This window comes from Pituophis catenifer, unplaced genomic scaffold (genome assembly GCF_029215685.1).
Source record: "Pituophis catenifer annectens isolate HBS135680 unplaced genomic scaffold, rPitCat1.0.hap2 SCAF_7, whole genome shotgun sequence".
NCBI lineage: Eukaryota > Metazoa > Chordata > Lepidosauria > Squamata > Colubridae > Pituophis > Pituophis catenifer.
In genome coordinates, this window is record NW_027256887.1 from 68,407,440 (window position 1) to 68,428,013 (window position 20,574).

Below are 20,574 nucleotides of genomic sequence, written 5' to 3' on the forward strand. Positions count from 1 at the left end.
GCAAAATCAGCGGAGAAGCCAAATTCACTTAAGAATTGCAATGATTCACTTAACAACTGTGGCAAGAAAGGTTGTAAAATGGGACAAAATTCACTTAGCAAATGTGTCACTTAGCAACATAAATTTTAGGCTCAATTGTGATCGTAAGTCAAGGACTATCTGTACCTAACCTAATATGTGAAAGTAGTTTCTTGAACTGTGCAAGTGGGATAGAACCTTTATGGGACAAACTGAAAAGAACAAGTCATCTTTTTTACATTCTTCATATACATATATTTTTATTTTTGTGTCTAACGGAAGTATTTTGATTCCACATCTGAGCGAAATCCTCTATTCAACCTGCGTGTATTAAAATGCGGGGAAAACAAATTTTAACATTGGAAATTACAGAACCAAGGAATGAAATTCAAACATTTACTTGATGATAGAACTGCAGCAACTCCTTGTATTAACACTGTTCAAGTTATCAAGTTTTATTACTATTTAAGCCAATTCAGATTATCTTCCATTCACAGAGAAGCATTGAACAAGGTAACAAACACCATGCTATAAATAAAAGTTATTGTTTATGAGGAAGCATGAACACGGGCAAAAAACATGCCTATTATGGCATGCAATGACTTGAGTTAGTATTGTACTTTTCTGCAAAGGTGCACCTAGCCACTATTTTATTGCCTTAAGCTTCTTTTTGAAAATGACCAAGTTTCTATTTCTCTCACTTATTTCACTTTAAATATCACATATGTGAAATTTGGCTGAGGGTGTAATTGGCTTAAAATTATACAATCTGCATGGTAAAGATCTGTCAGAATTCAAGTCCATTTAGTTCTCAGGGTATGATAGATGCAATCAGCAGGATGAGCTAAAGGCTCCACTGTATATAAAACCATTATTTGCTTCTTGTTTAAAAATAGATGCTAACAAGTTTGATAGGAGTCATTTGTTTTTGAATATCTAATGGCTTACTTTATCTTAAAGCATCTCTGCAGGGTAATAACACCTGTCTTCCCTCCAGCAAAATGTAACCCAAAGTATGTTTTCTTCTGTCACCATGAAGGGAATATATTACAATGGTTCACAAAACAAAGCTTAAATGGCATTTTACTAAATCCAATGTATTTAAGGTTTGTTCAGAGGGAAACTAGGATGAATTGCTGCAAAAGTAAAACTCCCTAAGCTTTGCCAACCAGCTAAAAAATAGATTCCACTAAGCAGAAGCCTGCCTTAACAGGCTAAGATTCTGGTACAAATGTTAGTAGAATAGGAAATAATTGAAAGGTATCAGCTCTAATGTGACCTTCAGAAAATAATCCTTGTCCTAAGTGTTTTCTTTTTCCAATGTTTCTTCTGTTACAGAAGAATGTCACTGCCAAATTGAATCTATACAAGTTTTCTTTACAACCAAAACTAGTAAATAAGCACTTCAATGCCCCATACAACTGGTGTGAACATTTTAATTTTGTACACATGACAAGATTTTACACCAAGCAGTCAGTTAAATAGTACAAATTTACATTGTGAGGAATGTTTAAAAAATGCAACTTAAAAAAATTCTTCTGCCCAAAACCCTACACCTCCCCCCAACATTTTACAGTGAAAAAACAAATTCAGTTCACATTCCTGCTTCATCCAAAACACAGGATAGTATTTGAGAGTGCATTTTACAATTCATCTTTTCCATCTGTGGACTCCTGCAAGAAACAAAGCATAGATTAAGTTAAATCTTGTAGATGTGCAGAATCCCCAATAAATCACTTATAGATGTGTTCAACTCCCCCCCCCCTTTTTTTATACAGTATGGTTTAAAAATGGCAACTATCTCCTGCCTGTTCTCACTGTGGCTTCTTCATGAGACAGGAATTTTACAGCTTTCAAGTTTTGAGAGGAGAGTGACAATGATCCAGCAAGTGCAAATTGATTATGACACTGTTATAATAGCCACACATGGTAAAATCAAGTCAACACAAGGCCCAGAATGGTAATGCTGGTGGTAAATATTGTAATGCTTACACCCCAAACTTCTGTTAGCTGAGACAAATTATACAAAGAGAAAAGATGGTACCTTATGATACACTTGTTATCGCCCCTCCCACTTCCCCAATTTTTCCTAATCACACTGACCGTTTTCTCTGTTTCACTGTCTTCAGTATCTTCCTCAACTTCAATTTCCTCTTCTGGTTCTACTTCTTCAACAGCTTCCTCTGGTTCTTCAGGCTCATCTTCCACCTTTTAGAAATATTTAGCAAGACAAAACTTTATATACCATTTGACACACACACACACACACACACACACACACACACACACACAGAGAGAGAGAGAGAGACTATGAAACCCCTATCAATACAAAGTATGTTTTAGATATCACTACACAACAAATGGGATCATTGTTTCAAATATATTTACCAGATTCCTCAATGCCTTCAATAATGCCAGAGTATAATTTCCATTGCTAAGCAAGGCAGTTAAATTGTGTCTGATTTTACGACCTTTTTTTGCCATAGTTAAATGAATCACTGCAGTTAAGTGAATCTGGCTTCCCCCACTGATTTTGCTTGTAGGAAGCAGTCTGTGAAGATCAAATGATCACATGATCCTGGGATGCTACAATCATCATAAATACTTGCTGATTGCCAGCAGCCTAATTTTGACTGTGCGATTGTGGGGATGCTGCAACAGTCATAAGTCATTTTTTTTCAGTGCTGGTATAATTTGAATGGTCACTAAACAAATAGCTGTAAGCTGAGGACTACTTGTACCGAAAAAAAATCTTTAAAAATTCAGGGAGATATTCAGTGATGTGTCTGCCTTGAAAATAGCTCCTACCGAACTGCACTCTCAAACATCAGATGGTGACCACAGGAAATGTTTGTTTTTGTATTATCATAAAATGTTTTATAAAATTTGCTGAATTTCAATTCCATGGGAGTCAGAAGTCCTGTACTGTGAATGCATTCTGTAAATTATTTGAAGTACCTTGGTTGAAAAGCTTTTGCTCTATGATGCACTGTTTTGCCCAGTTAAAGGTTACAGACAGAAATTTTAGTATCATAGAGATGTCAACATCATAACTTTAAAAAGTTGTTGAATGAGTGTATTTGTATATCTGCTGAATTTTTAACAAGCCAAATGTTGTGCTGATGTAATTCCAGCAGTTGAATGGGTTCTTCAAGTACAGGATAGTCCTTGACTTACAATCATTCACTTAATAACTCTTCAATAGCTCTTTAATAACAGCACTGAAAAAAGTGACTTATGACCAGTTCTCACACCTATGACCATTGTAGCACACGATCAAACTTCGTATGCTGGCAACCAGCATGTATTTACTATACTTGCGGTGTCCTGGGATTGTCATTTGCAACCTTTCTAGGGAGCGTCTAGCAAGCAAAAGTCAAAGGGGCAGGCCAGATTTGCTTAACAACTGCATGATTCACTTAACTGTACTTAACAACCATGGCAAAAAAGTCATAAAATGGGGCACAACTCACTTAACTTCCTTGCTTAGCAAAGGAAATTTTGTTCAATTATGGTCGTAAGTCTTAAGGACTACCTATAAAAGAGAATAGGAATGACAAGCAGACAACATTTTGAATCAGAAGTGTTAACCCAGAAAAAGAAAATGGTCCCAAGAATTATTCTGGCACATTCAACACAAAACGTAAGTCACGAGTCTACCTCCTCTGCATGTATTACGTTATCTGATTTTCACTAACCTTTTCCTCTGGGTCAATATTCAAACTCAGGCGAAGCATTCGTTCTATCCTTTCTCCATATTCCTTTGTATCTGGCAGCAGATAACCTGATCTTAGGGTAGCAGTTTCAAGCAGAACCACAGCAAGATCTGCAACTACTTGATCATCTTCATTTTCCTGACCCCACAAAAAAACCAAACAAAACACCACAGATTATAGAAATTGTTTAGGAATTTCCAGTTTGAGACTCATCAAATCTCACAGGCTGCAGTGTTGAATTATTTTTTGCGTTTCTTGTCCAAAATTTTAGAAGTACAAAACTATATTAGATTCATCTGTAACTTTTAACATTCTTACCTGAACACGCCTGAGCATGTCTTTTATGAGAGGATGCTTAGGATTGATTTCAAATATCTTCTTTTGGCTTGCATAGTAACTAAAAAGAGATGACAATTTTAAGGGCAATTAGATATATTCTACTGTCATGTTACAAGTTCTAGAAATAAATTGAGCAAGTTTACTTAATGCTACTAAAGAAAGAACTTCCATCTGACAAATCAGTAATTTAAATGAATACAGAATTGCAGTTTATAGAAAGACGAATTGTTTGGCGCATTTCCATGTAAATTTAGCCACATTAAATGAGACCAACCATAGATTAAGCATTCAAATATTCAGATTACATTATATCACCTACAAACACTGATAATAGAATTCCCAGTTTTTCCCTAGGAAAATTTTTAGTGCAGATTATTGGGGGATCCTCCCTGATCTATCCACATGCATTTAAACAGCATGGATCATCCACTTTGCATAAATTTATTAACTAAGACTTAAGTGACCAACTTCCTATGTTGTATTACATCAAAACCAAACAAATTACATTAGGATCCAAATGAGGCACAGAAATAATTGTATAAATTATATTTACTTGGTAGCGATATCTTTCCCAGTCTGGTAAGCCTGAGCCTTCATGATTCTTTCCATGTTGCCAGACCATCCATATTGACTAGCTACAAGAGCACATGGTGACTGGGTTAATCGCTGAGATAATACTGCTTTTTCAATCTAAACAGAAAGAAAAAGTAGTGTTAAGTACAAATATAGCATACATTTTTGTATTCGTATTCTAATCGTATTCTAAAATACGTACTTTGTCCTTTAAAGCTTTGTCTTTCATCCAAGTTAATAGGGGTTCATACTCTTTTTCTAAAGCCTCACGAGTTTCCTTTGACTTTTCACTTTCATCGAACTTCACTCCTTCTTTAGCAACATTCTGAAACCTTTTGTTGTCAAACTCTGGGAGAGCCTGAATACAATATTCATCCACTGGTTCTGTCAAATATATAACTTCATAACCTTTCTTTAGAAGCCGTTCCACAAAAGGTGAAGATTCAGCCTACAAGATAAATTCAAAACATTTAGTATGACATAATGCTGTAAAATTTTAGATGGAAACAAATACTGCATTTACCACTGCAAATCATATTTATTGAACAAGATACCAAGCTCTAAACAATTTTCTATGTTTAGAGCTTCAAAAGAATGAATTGGAAATGGTTAGTTAGAAAATGACTTTTTACCTCTTTTCTACTTGAACCAGCCATGAAATAGATTTTATCTTGCTTCTCTTTCATTCTTTCTACATACTGATCTAGACTAGTAACGTTGCTTTCATGATGAGAAGTCTGGAAACGAAGAAGTTTAGCTAGACGAGTCCGATTTGAATGATCTTCAATCACTCCAAGTTTGATATTTGTGCCAAATTCTTTCCAGAATGTGTCATTGTATTTTTCTTCAGCAATCTTTTTGATCATATCAAGTGTCTTCCGGACAAGTTTCTTTCTGATTACCTAAAAATTCAGAAAAAGATATGTAAGAAAACATGATTAATCTTTTGATCCCAGTTTAAATGAACAACATTTTACAATCTGAGCAACTTCTAGATGTACTGACTTCAATTTATGGTATATCTAAATGAGAATTGCTGAGAATTCTAGGAGTTGAAATTAACTTATATGGAAATTCTTCCCTTTTGTGGGAAACATTGCAGGTGAATCTGAGAAAACTAAAACCGTATAATTTGTTGGGCTTAGTTTCTATGTCATAATGTTGGCTCCTATGTACACTCATCCTCCTGTAACAAATGCCTTTAATATCTCGATTGTGCCCAGCAACCAGAAGAATCCATATTCCCCTGGCTATCACAGCATGAGTGGGAAAAGATAACACTGCAATGGTATACAAATAACACAACTCATGTACATTTTTCAGGTATTACATTTATTGAATTTATATGCTGTCCATCTCACAATTGAGCAACCCAATTTAACTATACTGTTTATATTGATCATGATCTTTCATTTTGGTATCAAAGCTGTTATGAACACTGCTGCACATTCCCTTCTTAAACTAATTGAGAATAAAGTGATTCTCATCCTGTTCTTTAGCATGACAAATTTATATATAAGAGAACATCCAGTTTGGCTTAGTGGTTAAAATATCAGTCTAGAAACTAGGAACTGAATTCTAATCCTGACTTGAACATGGAAGCCAGCTAGATGAGCCATTCATTCTCAGCCCGACCCACCCTCACAGGGTCATTGTTGTAGGGTAAATAGGATGAGGAAGTATTATGTTCATCGCCTTGAGACATTTATAGATAAAATCCATTCTAGTACATGGTCTTTTACCATTGTGGTTCTTTAACCAACATATAGAGTAACTGAATCTACTAGGAAGGACTGGATGCTAATGGGGCTTGAAAGATTTCACTACCATCCTTGCTGAGTTAAGTAGGAAGTAGGGAATATAAAAACAGGCCTAGATATTATCCTGAAAACTAGTCAGAAGCTACAATAGTAATTGACATACCTTTAATAGTTTGTGCTGCTGGAGGGTCTCACGAGACACATTTAAAGGAAGATCATCTGAATCTACCTAAATTTAGAAAAAGAACATTTACAGAGGTTTAGCAAAATAATAATAAAATGATACATTTTTAAATGGCTAGTGCATATTATCCCTGAAAATACTTACAACACCCTTGACAAAGTTAAGATATTTGGGCATCATATCATGGAAGTCATCAGTGATGAATACTCTACGAACATACAGCTGCAAAACAAAATTTTAACTGTGATTAATTTTTGTAAGACCATATCTGCAACTTCTCTTGCTTTTTAAAGAGTTGGATCTAATTTTTACCTTTATAAAGTCACTTTTTTTGGATCCATATTCATCAAATAAGCCACGTGGAGCAGTACTGGGAACAAATAAGATGGACTTGAATGTTACTTCTCCTTCAGCAGTAAAGTGAATGTAAGTCATTGGATCATCGGTTTCCTGGAAAAAAAAGCTAAATCCTAAGTCCTCACTTCCACAAAGGTTGAAAATAAATGCATTACAAATATAAGTGGATATTTTACTCATTCCATTCAACATATGCATGGTATGGAGAGGAATATTCTTACTCTTGTTTCACATATGAGGGATGCATTAGTACAGGACACAGCAAGATTAGAACAGAGCTGTTTATATTTGCTCTAATTCTTTTCCCCATACCTGATACTAAGAATTTTGATAGACATGATCCTAGATCAGTCCCAAGCTGTAAAGGTAAACCCACCTTAGAAAATGTTTTGTAGAAAGCTTTGTATTCATCTTCTTCTACTTCTTTAGATGGCCTCTGCCAAATTGGTTTTATGTCATTCATAAGCTCCCAATCCCAGACTGTTTTCTGAACCTGCAATTCCAAATTCATTCATTTACTCTCATAAAATGAAACCATCAGTTTTTGACAAATTAATTTGATGAAATCTAAAAAAGCTATGTTACTTAATTTGATTGAATAATTTTAAATGTTAAGAAATCTTACCGGTTTAGTTTTGGGTTTTTTCTCTTCCTCCTCCTCCTCCACAGCAGCTTCATCATCCGTCTCATCTTTGTCTTTCACTTCTTCATCTTCAAGAGGCTCTTCTACAGTCTCAGTCTACAGAAATATTGCATATTAATTCAAGTAATTCTTCAAACATGTTCTCATAAGCAATTAGGATACATTACTATCATAGGCGATTAATGTAAACTTCATTTATCTGAAATAGTATAGGGTTTTCTGCTTGAGCAGAAAAGTTGGACAAAGACTTTCAAGGTCCCTTCCAACTATTATTCTGTTCTGATCTAAACTTATCTTGTACTTTAAGCAAGCATAGTCAAAAACACTGAAGAGATATTCCATGTAAATGTCATGTCAATTCATTTAAAATTGATGTATGTTTTTATGTAGTTTTTATATAGTAATTGCTAAACTAAGAGTGCTGCATCTTCAAGAAATCATAATTTTTGTAACACTACACTGGTAACTGACATTGCTGCAAAATGCAACTAAAAATAACAGGCGGGGTATATGAATCTATTCATATTTTAGATCATGAAAAATTCTTACAAACTTCTCAAATTTCATTTACTTAACTAGTATCCTATTTTTTCCTATCAAAGTTGCCCGATTTGTTTTTCCTTGTGCCAAGCATGGAGAATAATCCAATAATCTTTATAAATTTCATCTCTGAAAACTGATTTTCATAACTAATATATCTTCCACTTTCAACATTAAGCCGATTAGCCGTATTACAAAATATGTACCTTGCTACTCCATACATAAATAGGGAAGTTTATGAACTGGGAATACTTCGTGACCAGGTTTTTAACTGTATCTAGTTCAAGATAATCTGAAGCTTCTTCTTTTAAAACAAGGCTAAAAAAAACAAAAAACAAAAAGCAATTCAGTGTTGTATTAACAACTTTGGAAATTGAACTATTAACCTTACAAAAGTTACTGAAAGTGCAACAATGCAAATTATATTTTACATAGAACTGATAAGTTCTACTGCTAAAATATTTCAAACAAAGAGAACTTTGAGTTTTCATATACTGTCTGTTCCTTTTATCAAATATAGTTTCATTTGGTGGCAGTAGCACTAACTTCTTTTGTGATACTTTGATATAGATAACAATGGTATGTTTGCTGTATAATATTGAACAAGAAATTTTTACCATCAGGGAAGTTCAGGTTTTAAAAAACCAACAACTGCTAACCTACTTTTTGGTCACAATCAAATCCTTCCTTTCCATAGAAGATAATGAAATACAGAGTGGTTCAAAAAATGCAGTAAACTACAAGAAATGATAATTAAATTCAAAGCCTCCAATAAAGAAAGCTTTATCACTAAATCTCTCTATAACATAACAACTCCAGGTTGAGCATACAAAAGAATTACTTGCCAGAACTAAAGTTTAAAATGAAAGAGATTTAGCTGAGATTTTATGTACACTTTATCATTCATCAACAGAGGAAATAGCAATCTATTACCACTGTAGTATACTATATAAAATTGGAATTGTGATACTAGCTATAACTGTAATAGATACAGCTAAAAATATCACCCTAGTTGAGGGATCTTTAATTCAAATTTTAAGTATTACGCAGCACTGAATCTTTCGTTAGAAACTTTCTGTACCTTTCTTTGCAGATTTCATCAAAATACATTTCATTCAATAAAAACCAAATAAGCATTTTCATTAATACATAAAAATATTAATAAAAGTTGTAAAACTTACGTTATAGTAGTGCCTCGTCCCAAGGTATCACCCCGAGGATCTTCAATTACAGAGAACTCATTTGAATCAGATTCCCAGATGTGTTGACTGTCATCATTATGCTTTGAGGTAACAATAACCTTATCTGCCACAAGGAAGGCAGAATAGAAGCCAACACCAAACTGACCAATCAATTCAGAAGTTGACTGGTTTTCTTCCTGCATTTCAGTTATTTTATTTAGAAATTCACTTGTACCAGATTTGGCAATGGTACCCAAATTTTTGATTAGCTCATCTTTGGTCATGCCAATTCCAGTGTCTGTAACATGAAGCATATTCTTCTCTTTATCACACTGCAAAACAAAAATAACTAGTTGGATATGAATTTAACATGCCTATTTAAATTGCCAATTTAACAGACATCAATTTTAATAAATAATGCTGTACTATATGTTAAATTGGTGGTCTATAATGAACTAAATGATAGACCTGTCATAAAGAAGCTGTTATAGAATAATCTGAAGAAAAAAAGGGCAGTCTGTTAAATGAATCTGATGCAACAGTTTCCTCTCATCTATCCTTTTCTGTAGTTAATTCCTTCCCAAAAATGTGAAAGTCACACTTGAATCTTTGCATTAACTACTCCAAATTATACAAAAGATGTATTTAAAACAACAGAAACTGAAATAATTTAAACAAACATTAAGGGAAATCAGTAGAATCTTACCTTAATTTTTACTGTGAGTTCCTCATTACCAGAAAGAGCATTTTCATCAGTCAATGACATCAACCGAATTTTGTCTAGAGCATCTGATGCATTTGAAATCAATTCCCTAAGGAAAATCTATAAGAAATTTTAGAGTAGTCAGACATAACCACAGAAAAATTTGTGTCAAAACTTTTAGAAAGATATATTAAGGCTTACCTCTTTATTTTTATACAGCGAATTGATAATAAGTTTCATCATCCTGTTTACTTCAGCCTGGAAGGCAAACTTTTCTGATTTTTCCCTAAGTTGTTTTATTTGTGATGCATTTAAACCATCCAATTGAATAGATTCCTCTTCCCTAAAGAGAAAAAAAATCCATTTATGTATTATTAATCCTTTATTTTTCAGTAATGCTGGCAAAATAAGAATTTATTCTAGACTCATGTATGCTTTTGCTACAACTCCAGATGAAGTCAAACACTAGCCTGCAGAAGGATTCCCCTGCTATATGTGAAGTTTACATTCTCCGAAAATAAGACACTGTCTTATATTTTTTTGAACCCTGAAATAAGCGCTTGGCCTTATTGGCCTGCACTCAAAAGCCTGATTGGGCTTATTATCAGGGATGTCTTATTTTGGGGGGAACAGGGCACTACATTTCAACCTTCTTGGGTAGCTAAGACAATATACCTACTATAAACTATTGTAGCAGGATACATTATTTTGTTTTACAATTAATTTCCATGCAGCTATTTCAACAATTGTATTATGTCTACTGGTAAGTTATAATAAATCTGCACACTTTAATAATTGGAAATTCATTAAGATAATGCAAGCAGTAGTAAAAGCACTCCTTCTTGATGAATTGGCTAAATTAATGAGAAACACAAATATTTATCTTTCATTTATCAACAAGAAACAATTGCCTTCCTGGAGACTCTATATAAATTATTTATCAAAATTCTTGCAAAGAATTTGGTTGCCTATCCCTCACATAATCAGTTCTCCAAGCACAAAAGCAAACTATTCTGATATCAAAACTATTGTCTATCTGTGAAAATATATAAAACAAAACCATGTTAATTTTCATTGTAGTGTCAATTTCAGCTATTTGTCTTATCCTTTTCTTGCAGCTTGAAAAATTTCAAGGACTTCCATTTTATTTTTCAAACTAATTTTTCCATAATGCATTCTGAATGCAACTATATAATCATTAGGTTTTCATGCAAGCTTTCCTGTATTAAACGTATTTCAGGGGGCAATCTTCTTTTGGAAAAATAAGCATTTTTGTTAAAAGATTTATCACAATAGTAAATTTAACAAAGCACCTACTCCCAATACATAATGCCTTACAAAAATGTTTACAAGTTGTTTCATGGCAATTACAGTCCAATTTTCCAAAGTAAAATGGGCAAATGTTTTCCTACAAGATTTCACCAGCATTAGAATCTTTATATAAGTCACCAATATCCCACTAGATCAAAGTATTAGATTTGGATGGCAGGCATCCCTATTTAGAGGCGTGTCTCATTTTAATCAGTAAGTGGGGCATGTGTTTGAAATATGAATTATAAAGCCTCATTTAAGCATTTTAAAAAGCAAACCTCTGAACGACTTCATCATCTGTCCGAGATCCTTCTCTGCTTTTACCCAAATCATCTTCGACAGTGCCATCCACATCAGGTTCATCAGCCTGGGCAGAGGCTGTAAAAATGATAATTTGGACAAGTTAGCTCCACACCACCATTCAAAGTAAAACTGCCAATCCATGCACACACACACACACACACACACAGCATGGAGGATCTCAGAATGCTTAAACAAGAAAGTGCAAAAGAAGAAAATGGTGCAGTTCGCTTTTCCCATCAGAAAGCTGCTGAAAATTAGAATGGGGAGCCAAGCCAGCAGTGTCATTTATAGGGTCATAAACAACGGGGCACCTACCCATTCAATAAAAAATATTTCATAGCAGACATTATGGCTAGACAAGCAAAAAAAAAAAAAAAAAAGGTGAAAGCCCCTGGAAAGATTAAGCATGCTTTCAAACTCTTGTGAATAAGCAAAGTAGACTTTTAAACAGTAGACTTTTAAACACTACTCCCAGGACAGAAGCTAGTCAAGTCTCTTTTCTTAACCCAATAAAGGATGGGGAGGCTTGAATTACACACCATGTGCCGAATTGGACCTAAACAAACCCAGCCAGCATAAATCATAAATCTGACTGACACCAGCGTCCATTCCTGGGACCATTTGGGTAAACTCCCTCTTTCCATCTCCGGCCAGACTCCCACAAATGGAAAGCGGCCTTGCTGGGCTTGAAAAGTTTAGAGCGCTTTGATGTTCAACCTGTTCAACCCGTTACCTTGAGTTCAAAGGATTTTCACGAATGTTCCAGGAGTTCAAAGGATTTTCATTAATATTCTTCCAGGAGCCCTTCCTCCCCCTCCCCCCCCAAACCAAGCTACCGGTCCGCCCCTCAGTGCCTCGGCTTTCTCCTCTACCCCGACAGGCAGCACACCTGCGCCTTTGGGACGTCCCTTTAAAAACCCCGCATCCCAGAAACCGGGGGCAATTTCTCAGAAGGGCGACTCCAATTGAACTACCACAGAGCCACAAATCTCCTCGGGCCGAAGAGGCGCCTCAGTTTTACAATCCCCCCCCCCCCCCGCCATTTTAAGTTCCTTGTCCCAGAGGAAAAGAGGCACGGAGGAAAAATACCCAACCTCCTCCTTCCTTCGGCGACCGAGGCAATCACGCCAAAAAGCCGTACAAGTGCGGCAGGAGACTCGGCTGAGGTAAAAAGTTGAGGGGAGACACATTTTCTTTTCCCTCCGCCACGCAGGGAATATTCCAGAAGCCGCCCCCCACGCGCACTCACCAGCCAGCAGCAGGAGGCATAAAAGGCCAAGTCCCCACAGTTGCTTCATCTCAATGGTGCCCGGGACGGAGAGAGATACAGCTTCGTACCGGCCTTCTACGTGCCTCCAAGGGCAATCAATTAAGTGAAATCTCTCCCTCGCGGGAGCACCTGAGCGGGTTTTAACAGTTGAGCCACTAACCAAGGCCAGCCCGACCCCCAAGCTTATCACTAGCACACGCAGGGGGCGGGGGGGGAAAGCCTCTCGGCCGCGCCAATCGGATCGCACCACGCCAAACACAGAACCAATAGCAAGAGCGGAGGGGGTAGGTGGAGCTATGTTTCTGCCAATCGTTGTCTTCCAGGTGAAGTTTCCCGGCGTCAAAGCGTGGCTGGGCTCCATTGGTTGTTGCTATGCTCGATGGCCAACCACGGTTAAAGGCGGGAGTAGTAGGCCTTAGTTTGACTGTTTTCCATTCATTTTTTCAAAATGTATCTCTTGGACTATATTGCCAACAGCATGTGATATTAAGTGTGAGACTGGACATCATTAAAAAAAAAAATAAGACATGCATGTTTCACTTCTCCCAGAACTTTCCAGAGAGTTAGCAAAAAAAAAAACCCCACCCGTTACCATGACGACGTTAATTTCCGTTTTTTTATATTCCATGGCAAATGGAAGCTAAAACAGTATAGAGTAGACAGAAATTAGCAAAAGCATTTTTTATTTCACGCATTTTTTTTTCTGACTTTATGGCTGGTGATCCATTGGACGAAGCTACATTTTAAGAATTATTTTTTAAAAAGGAATTCTGCAACTTTCCCCAGCTTGCCATGCTCTTCGCGTCATAAACCCGCGCGCCGTAAGTGCATGGGTGCTCCTGGATGACGTCAATATTGCGTTGTATGTTGGAAACCGCCTTCGTATGTTGCATGATGGGAATTGTAGTATCTTCGTGTAAGAACGGGTTTACTACTGTCCTGATGCAGATCGGCGGGGTGATGGGAGTTGTAGGCTATATAGGAAACGCATCAGGTGGTCTGATCCCAAAAATGCTTGAAGAAGCAACTGAAGGAATGAAAAAACTAAAGTGTTGAGCTATGAACTGATTATTTTTATAACAATACTTTACATCTTACTTACCTGAATAGCCCTTTGAAGTGGTTTCCAAATAATGTAAGTACCTGTAAATAAAAGGGCAATAAATATTGTTTAAATATTTGTCAAACTTCTAGATTCTATCCTGCAGGACATTTGGTGATAATAGTCCTGCAGGAAAAAGGATTAGAAGAGAACAGGTGAATTGGGGTAGTTGTTGCCTTCATGCTAACAAACACTTTTGATCTTTGTTGCATAGCAAGCATATTAAAGAAATTTGAACACTAGTTCTTTCTTCAGTTTCCAAGTAGCTAACTGGAAAACAATGTTACTTGAACTGTGCTTATCTGAAAGGAAGATGAAACTGTGTCTAAGTTAAAAACTGCTTAAAGAAGGATAGAATAGGGAAAAATTGTGTTACAAGATTCCAAAATTAATTGAACTTTCAATCATTCAAAGATTGAGTGAATCAAAAATTGTTTTATAAGTAGATTAATTTGAAACAAATTAGTCTTCTCTTAGGTAAATTAGTATGTTAAATTTTAGGATCTGGGGCTTCCAGAATTTCTAGCTACTTAACAGAAAAGCTTTGTATGACTGCATTTTTCTTACTTTATGAATCTTGAGGGTATATACATAATGGTTATCTTTTGAGAACCGAATGCAATAAAATTTAATTTTAATGTATGCTGATTAGTGTACATTTAAAGTTACAATAAAGTTTTTATTCTATTCTGTTCTTTTGTTTGTTAGAAAAAAAGAAGCCATAGAACAATACAGACCCATTACTTGCTCTGTTATTTGAAGAATTGTCTCCTGTGCATCCTCCAACCCAGCCTATTACCCCACTGATAGCAAACACTGCTTCTAGATATGGAAAAGAAAAATATGTCAATTGCATCAGGCCACATTGTTCCTAGATTACAAATTGAAGATGACAACCATATTTGAGGCAAGAACGTTTTTTTAAAATAAAAACCTGGTTTGGAAATATGGAAGAAATATGGAATACATCTACTGTTGTAGGAAGTTAGCACCCACCCCTCTCCTAGAAGAATGAAATATTTTAGGAAATATTAAAAAGGCAGAATATTATATTTCCCTGGAGGAGAAAAGGAGAGACATGTTTTAAAGACAAAGCAGCTCCCTGCCTGCCCCTTCAGTTCCAGGGTGATAGGATTAAGACATGGCCCTCAGGACATGATAGGATTAGCCCTCTACCCACCTAGCAACAGAACTCACCACATGGCACCTGGGGAGATTACATCATCCAGCAAGATTCAACCAAGCTTGGGACTCAAGGCACTACAAAGGTACCACTGCATGGCCCCATGGGAGTCTGACAACCAGTCAGAATACAGAAACAGGAAGCTCCAAGGCGGGGCCCAAGAGAGGGTATAAATCTCTCCCTCCCTCCCCCCTCTCCCTCTCTCCCCCCCATGTGTTTTTTTTTGCCCAGGACCTCAAAACCACGTGGTCCTGTCCACCATTAAACCATTTTTTCAAGCAGTCTCCATGTTTCCAGTGTCTTTCTCCCCACTTGGAATCCAGATGGACATTTCTTCCAACACTGTGTTAATATCGTTCTATCTCTTTTTCTCTGAACACAAAGCATTCTTTTCCCATCAATTTTACTTAAATATCATACTTAATGTCATACTCACTGATTTAGTTTGGTGGGAAATAAAGAACCTGTCTCTTGAATTTCACTGAAAAAAAATTCCACTTGTCCATACCTCTAAAATGAGTATTGTAACTACCAGTATATATTATAGAAAATCTTGTTTGTATCATATAGACATTAATAAGATTTAGTCAGACGTTGAAGATTTCAAAATTAAATATAAATTTAATTTAATTTAACAAAAGTTTGACATCAGGACTCAAATAAAGACAAAATAACAGACCATTTTAACTTCCAAGGACATTCCAAAATAGCTTTGAGGAACAAAGAAATTTTACCAGCACAATCAAACTAGAGATTGCTGAGTTGCTGAATGCATCAGCAGGTTAAGGCTATCTCAGATGATCTTAAAAAACACAAAAGTTACAATTGTTAATTGATAGGGTACTTGATGTAACCTGCATTTGATAGGATGCTTGATATAACCTGCATTTGAATAACCCCTTTCCTTCTTTTCTGTCCCCATCTCCTGATTTAAAAAGTGTGTGTGTGTGTGTTCGTATGTATTGGTTTAGCCATTCAGTGCATCTGATGAAGTGAGCTATTAAAAGCTTACACCTTTTAATAAAATTTCTCAGCCTGAAAAGGTGCCACCAGATTCTCTCTGAGTTCAGGTGACCTGTATAAATAATTCCAATGGTTCATCTAAGAATATTTTAGAGCTCCTAGGCTTCAGAACATACTCATGGTTCAATATGTTGTGTACGAGATTTTCCTATCTATTATTTTTTGCAGTGCCAACTATTAGAATGTCTTGGTACTAGTTCCAGTGTAGACAGGTGAATTTCTGTTATGAAATACCATTAGTTTTTCATCAAAGTTATTTTCTTAGTTTAAAACAAATAGGAAGAATTTGATTGAGAATATAACTGCATTTTTGTAAATTATGCATCCTAGAGCTGTCCCATGCCCATTAGGTGGAGCCATAAAGCTTACATAGATTCTCCTACGCATTAAACATTGTCAATGGAAGAAGCTACACAAAGTAGGAGAAGTAAGGTGAATTAAAGATTACTGGAGAGGACATGCCCTCTCTCTTAGCCCATAAAGGTATTTAGAATCCCAAAATCTGTTGAAAGGGCAGGATAGCTGGAAGATGTAGCAGTCTTTTTCTCAAAAGAAGAAGGAAATGGGGGATGAAAGATAATACTGAACACTTCATGCATGTACTGTTTGGTTCACCCATAATTTATACTGATAGTGTGGTGTGAATAATATATTGCCGGTTGGTGTTTGCAGTCAAGTGCATGTGGAATGATCAGTATTTCAGCCAGACAGACCTACAATTTTCCAAAATTCTCCATTCCATTCTTTCTGTGTCCTGATTTTACATACCTTCTTACCAGTCAGCATTCCATGCCCATTATAATGCTCTATTTTATTGGCTGTTTTAATTATTTATTAGTTGTGATAATAGCAGCAATTATTGTTATTATTGCTTGTGAAGATCTTACCTTTAAAGTTTTTAGAAGATTTCCCCCAAGTGATGCCTCTTTCTGAGACTTTATTATTTGAGGATGATCACACACCGATTGACCTTGTAAGAGGAGAGCCCTGTCAGTCTGTGGGGACAAACAATCAGGAGTCTGATGGCAAGTTTTATGACCAATAAATGTTATTAAAAGGTGTACATTTACAAAAGCTTATGCCATTTAGTACAATATAATGCTACCAGTCTCATTTTTTTCCCACCTTGGCTGAGTTTACATATTGGCTGAGTTTACATATTATGCTATGCTATATTGCAGGCTTGGCATGATTTGCTGTACAGACCAATTATTTGTGTTCATACATTGTGCTAAGCCAGGGGTCAGCAATCTGCGGCTCCAGAGCCGCATGCGGCTCTTTGGGCCCTCTGCTATGGCTCCCTGTGAGGTGATCCCACCACTGGCTGGTCCACCCCTTGCCCTCCCCTCCCAGTCACTCCTCACCTAGCCTGAGAAGGTAAGGGTGATGGTGGGGGATGGAAAAGCGGCCAGGGCAGAGACAGAGAGATACAGAGAGAGGGGGAGAGAGAGAGACAGAGAGATACAGAGAGAGGGAGGGAGGGGAGAGAGAAATATGTCAAAAGGATTTTGTGGTTCCTGGTGTTTTTTAACAACTGATTCTCTGCCCTAATGACCGGCTGGGTAGGCGTGGCTAAGGGGGGGTGTTGTGTGATTGGTGGAAGTGAGTGACATCGAGTTGGCCACGCCCACCCAGGTTTTGTGGCTCCCAGTGTTTTCTTTTCTGTGGGAAACAGGCCCAAATGGCTCTTTGAGTATTTAAGATTGCAGACCCCTGTTCTAAGCCATGTGCCATGAGTTATATTCCACAATTGATGTTTTTATATAATATATTAAGCCAAATTCTAGACCACCTCCTTATGGTTGGATTTTTAGATCACACTAAGCCAAAATGTGATGCATGTGGGAGCCTAACTGTTGCAGCATGGAATCTCTGATTTATTATGGTTTATTTGCAATGCCAATACAGCCAATTGTGATTAGCAGAAAGGTAAACATTACAGTGCCCATGGATACCAATGTACTCCAAGATATCTCACTAGTCCATGTTAGGTTCATTCTCTGATATTTTGAACGCTTTCAATTTAAGAAGTAGAAATAAATAGCTTAACTAGATGTAGAAAAGCAATGGCCTCTAATGTCATATTTATTTGCAGGAGGGCCCATTTTGTGGGGGATCATTTTGCCTGCTCATAAATGGATATTTTTGGCCAGGCCTAGCATAGTTACCATTTTGAGAATAGATGGTCTCCCATGAATGTCATATTGTGAGCCCTCAACTTGTTACCCAATCATGGTGGCTCTGGCTTGCCCTTATTATAGCACCATGTGTGAAGGTAGCTTATGTTAAAGAATAACATGTCAATAGTTTTGGAAAATAAGTTTGCTTAAGTGCACAATATAGAATTCAAAGGCTCATATGTCTCAATTATATTGTTTCTTGCTTTTACATCAATCTGGTTTTTTTTTAGCTATGGAAGTTCAAGATGGCAAATATTATTCTGCAAGCATATTTTGGGCATAATTTTATCCAATTTGTACTTCATGTCAAAGTAATAGATTTAAAGCATGTAGTTTTACATAGGATTTTGCACACCTTTCATTTTGCTTTCTTTTTATGGATTAAATTTGGATTCTGCTGATTCCAACCAACCCTTGGCTGTATGAAGCTGTTTAGAGAACACCATGGATAATTCTACCATATTTGGGCAGCAAAAATCCAGATGTCCACTAGAGGGCAGCACAGAGTTTTCAGCGTCTCTTTTTGCTTTCCAGCCATCATCTAGATTTCTTTGGCCGAGATATGGTAGGCTGACTACTTATATCCTGAATCATTTGCATTTGTAGACAAATGGGAGAAAAATGGGAAAGGGGAAGAATAGCAGAGGAAAAAGAATAGGTAAAGTAATGGACAAACAACCATTTTATGACTTTTTTTTCCTGTTCACATTTTATGTATTGGCCATTAATCTTTGTTTGGTTTGATTTCTGTTCCAAGGAGAATAATTTAGTGGATTAATTTGTGGAGGGAAATTACACTTAAAACTCTGTGCCTCTTCTGGCATTGAGAGTTATTTGCCTGGCTATATGACATTATTTAAATCATACTTGGAACAGCCTGTTCTAACTAGCTGTATCTTTTTAATTTAGTGATATAAATTCTGGAAGTAAATTATATTAGAATTATATGTCTCTTCTTCCATTAAGGGCTATTTATGCAGTTAATGCATAATTCTAATTCCATCCTCAGTGAAGAACGATTGGAATACATTGGGATAAGTACTTTGCAACCAAGATGATTAGATATGATTGTGTAGACGTAAGTGTAACAAGCCTTACTGGAAACCAGATTAATAGTCGTTGTAAGGTTGGAACCATTTATAGCATTAGATTTACTATGTTTTACCATTTGACCGGAAAAGTATGCTAAGAAGCATGACATCTGTAAATCTGTTGACACAGTATTTTGGTTTTCTAGAATAGAGTTCAGCTAAGCACCTGACTTCACAGGAGGCTTGTTGCCAATGAAAAAATATTTTGTAAACCACCAAGAGCCCTAAGATTGTGATGATCTAAAAATCTAATAAATAAAAAATTACATACATTAAATTTCTTCATTTCCATACTGCTGTATATAGAATTGAATTGATAAATCCGCCTAGAGTTAGCCTATGGTAAGATAGGCAGTCAATAAATTATATAAAATTAATAAGTACTAAATTTATGTTGGTTTATCTGATTAAGGATAAAATCTTACATATAGTATGTTTACCTGTGAGCAAACCTTGCTGGGCACAAGAAAACGTATTTTTGAAAAGTCATACTCAGAGCTGCATGGTTTTGTTGGCTAAGAAGTAAAAATGTTACAATGAGGTACAGTATGTTTATTCCTATGTATGAATTTCAGTTTTCTGTCTATCGGCTATGAAAACATCTTAATTATTTTAAAACTATAGTCATACTGAGATCTGAAAATAACATCCATTGCTATTTATTTTTTTCAGTCCAGATATTTGGACACGTAAAAATAAATGCAGGTTTATTTTTCTTAAGTAAAAACTCCACTTATTCTCACATCCATATATTCCTTGCAAATTCAAAACCTAGCTGGCAAAATCAAGTTTGAGCTCCAGAAGAAAGGAAATGGGAGAACTACATGGAATGTTTTATCTCTGTGATAGTTCCCAGTGATTATGGGTCCCATATAATCTTGCATTTTCAAACAGCTTGTCCAGTCCATCCAAGTTTGGCCATTCTGGCACTTCCCTCATATATGCTGGTACTTTCTCACTGGAATGTAATTGCAAGTTCATATGTGAACTCTTGTTTTGGGAACCATATTTTGAAACTCTTCATTCTGCCTGGTGTAAAGGGTGAAATCTTCCTGAGTAAATTCTTCTTTTTGGCTTGCTTTGTGTAACATATTTTT

At 36.2% G+C, this 20,574-nt stretch overlaps 1 protein-coding gene across 1 annotated transcript; it reads right to left on the reverse strand.

Annotated features, from left to right (window-relative positions):
• Positions 1-1,434: 1,434 nt before the first annotated feature.
• On the reverse strand, positions 1,435-13,048 carry HSP90B1 (heat shock protein 90 beta family member 1). The gene is made up of 18 exons (XM_070947872.1): positions 12,878-13,048; positions 11,604-11,703; positions 10,216-10,357; positions 10,018-10,134; positions 9,312-9,643; positions 8,337-8,448; positions 7,573-7,686; positions 7,324-7,440; positions 6,903-7,040; positions 6,735-6,812; positions 6,570-6,635; positions 5,279-5,548; positions 4,849-5,094; positions 4,627-4,763; positions 4,053-4,131; positions 3,717-3,872; positions 2,122-2,226; positions 1,435-1,691 (listed from the first exon to the last, which is right to left on the reverse strand). Exons 1-18 carry the CDS (start codon positions 12,924-12,926, stop codon positions 1,662-1,664), a joined length of 2,388 nt encoding a protein of 795 aa, XP_070803973.1. The 5' UTR covers positions 12,927-13,048; the 3' UTR covers positions 1,435-1,661.
• Between the last annotated feature and the right edge of the window lie 7,526 nt (positions 13,049-20,574).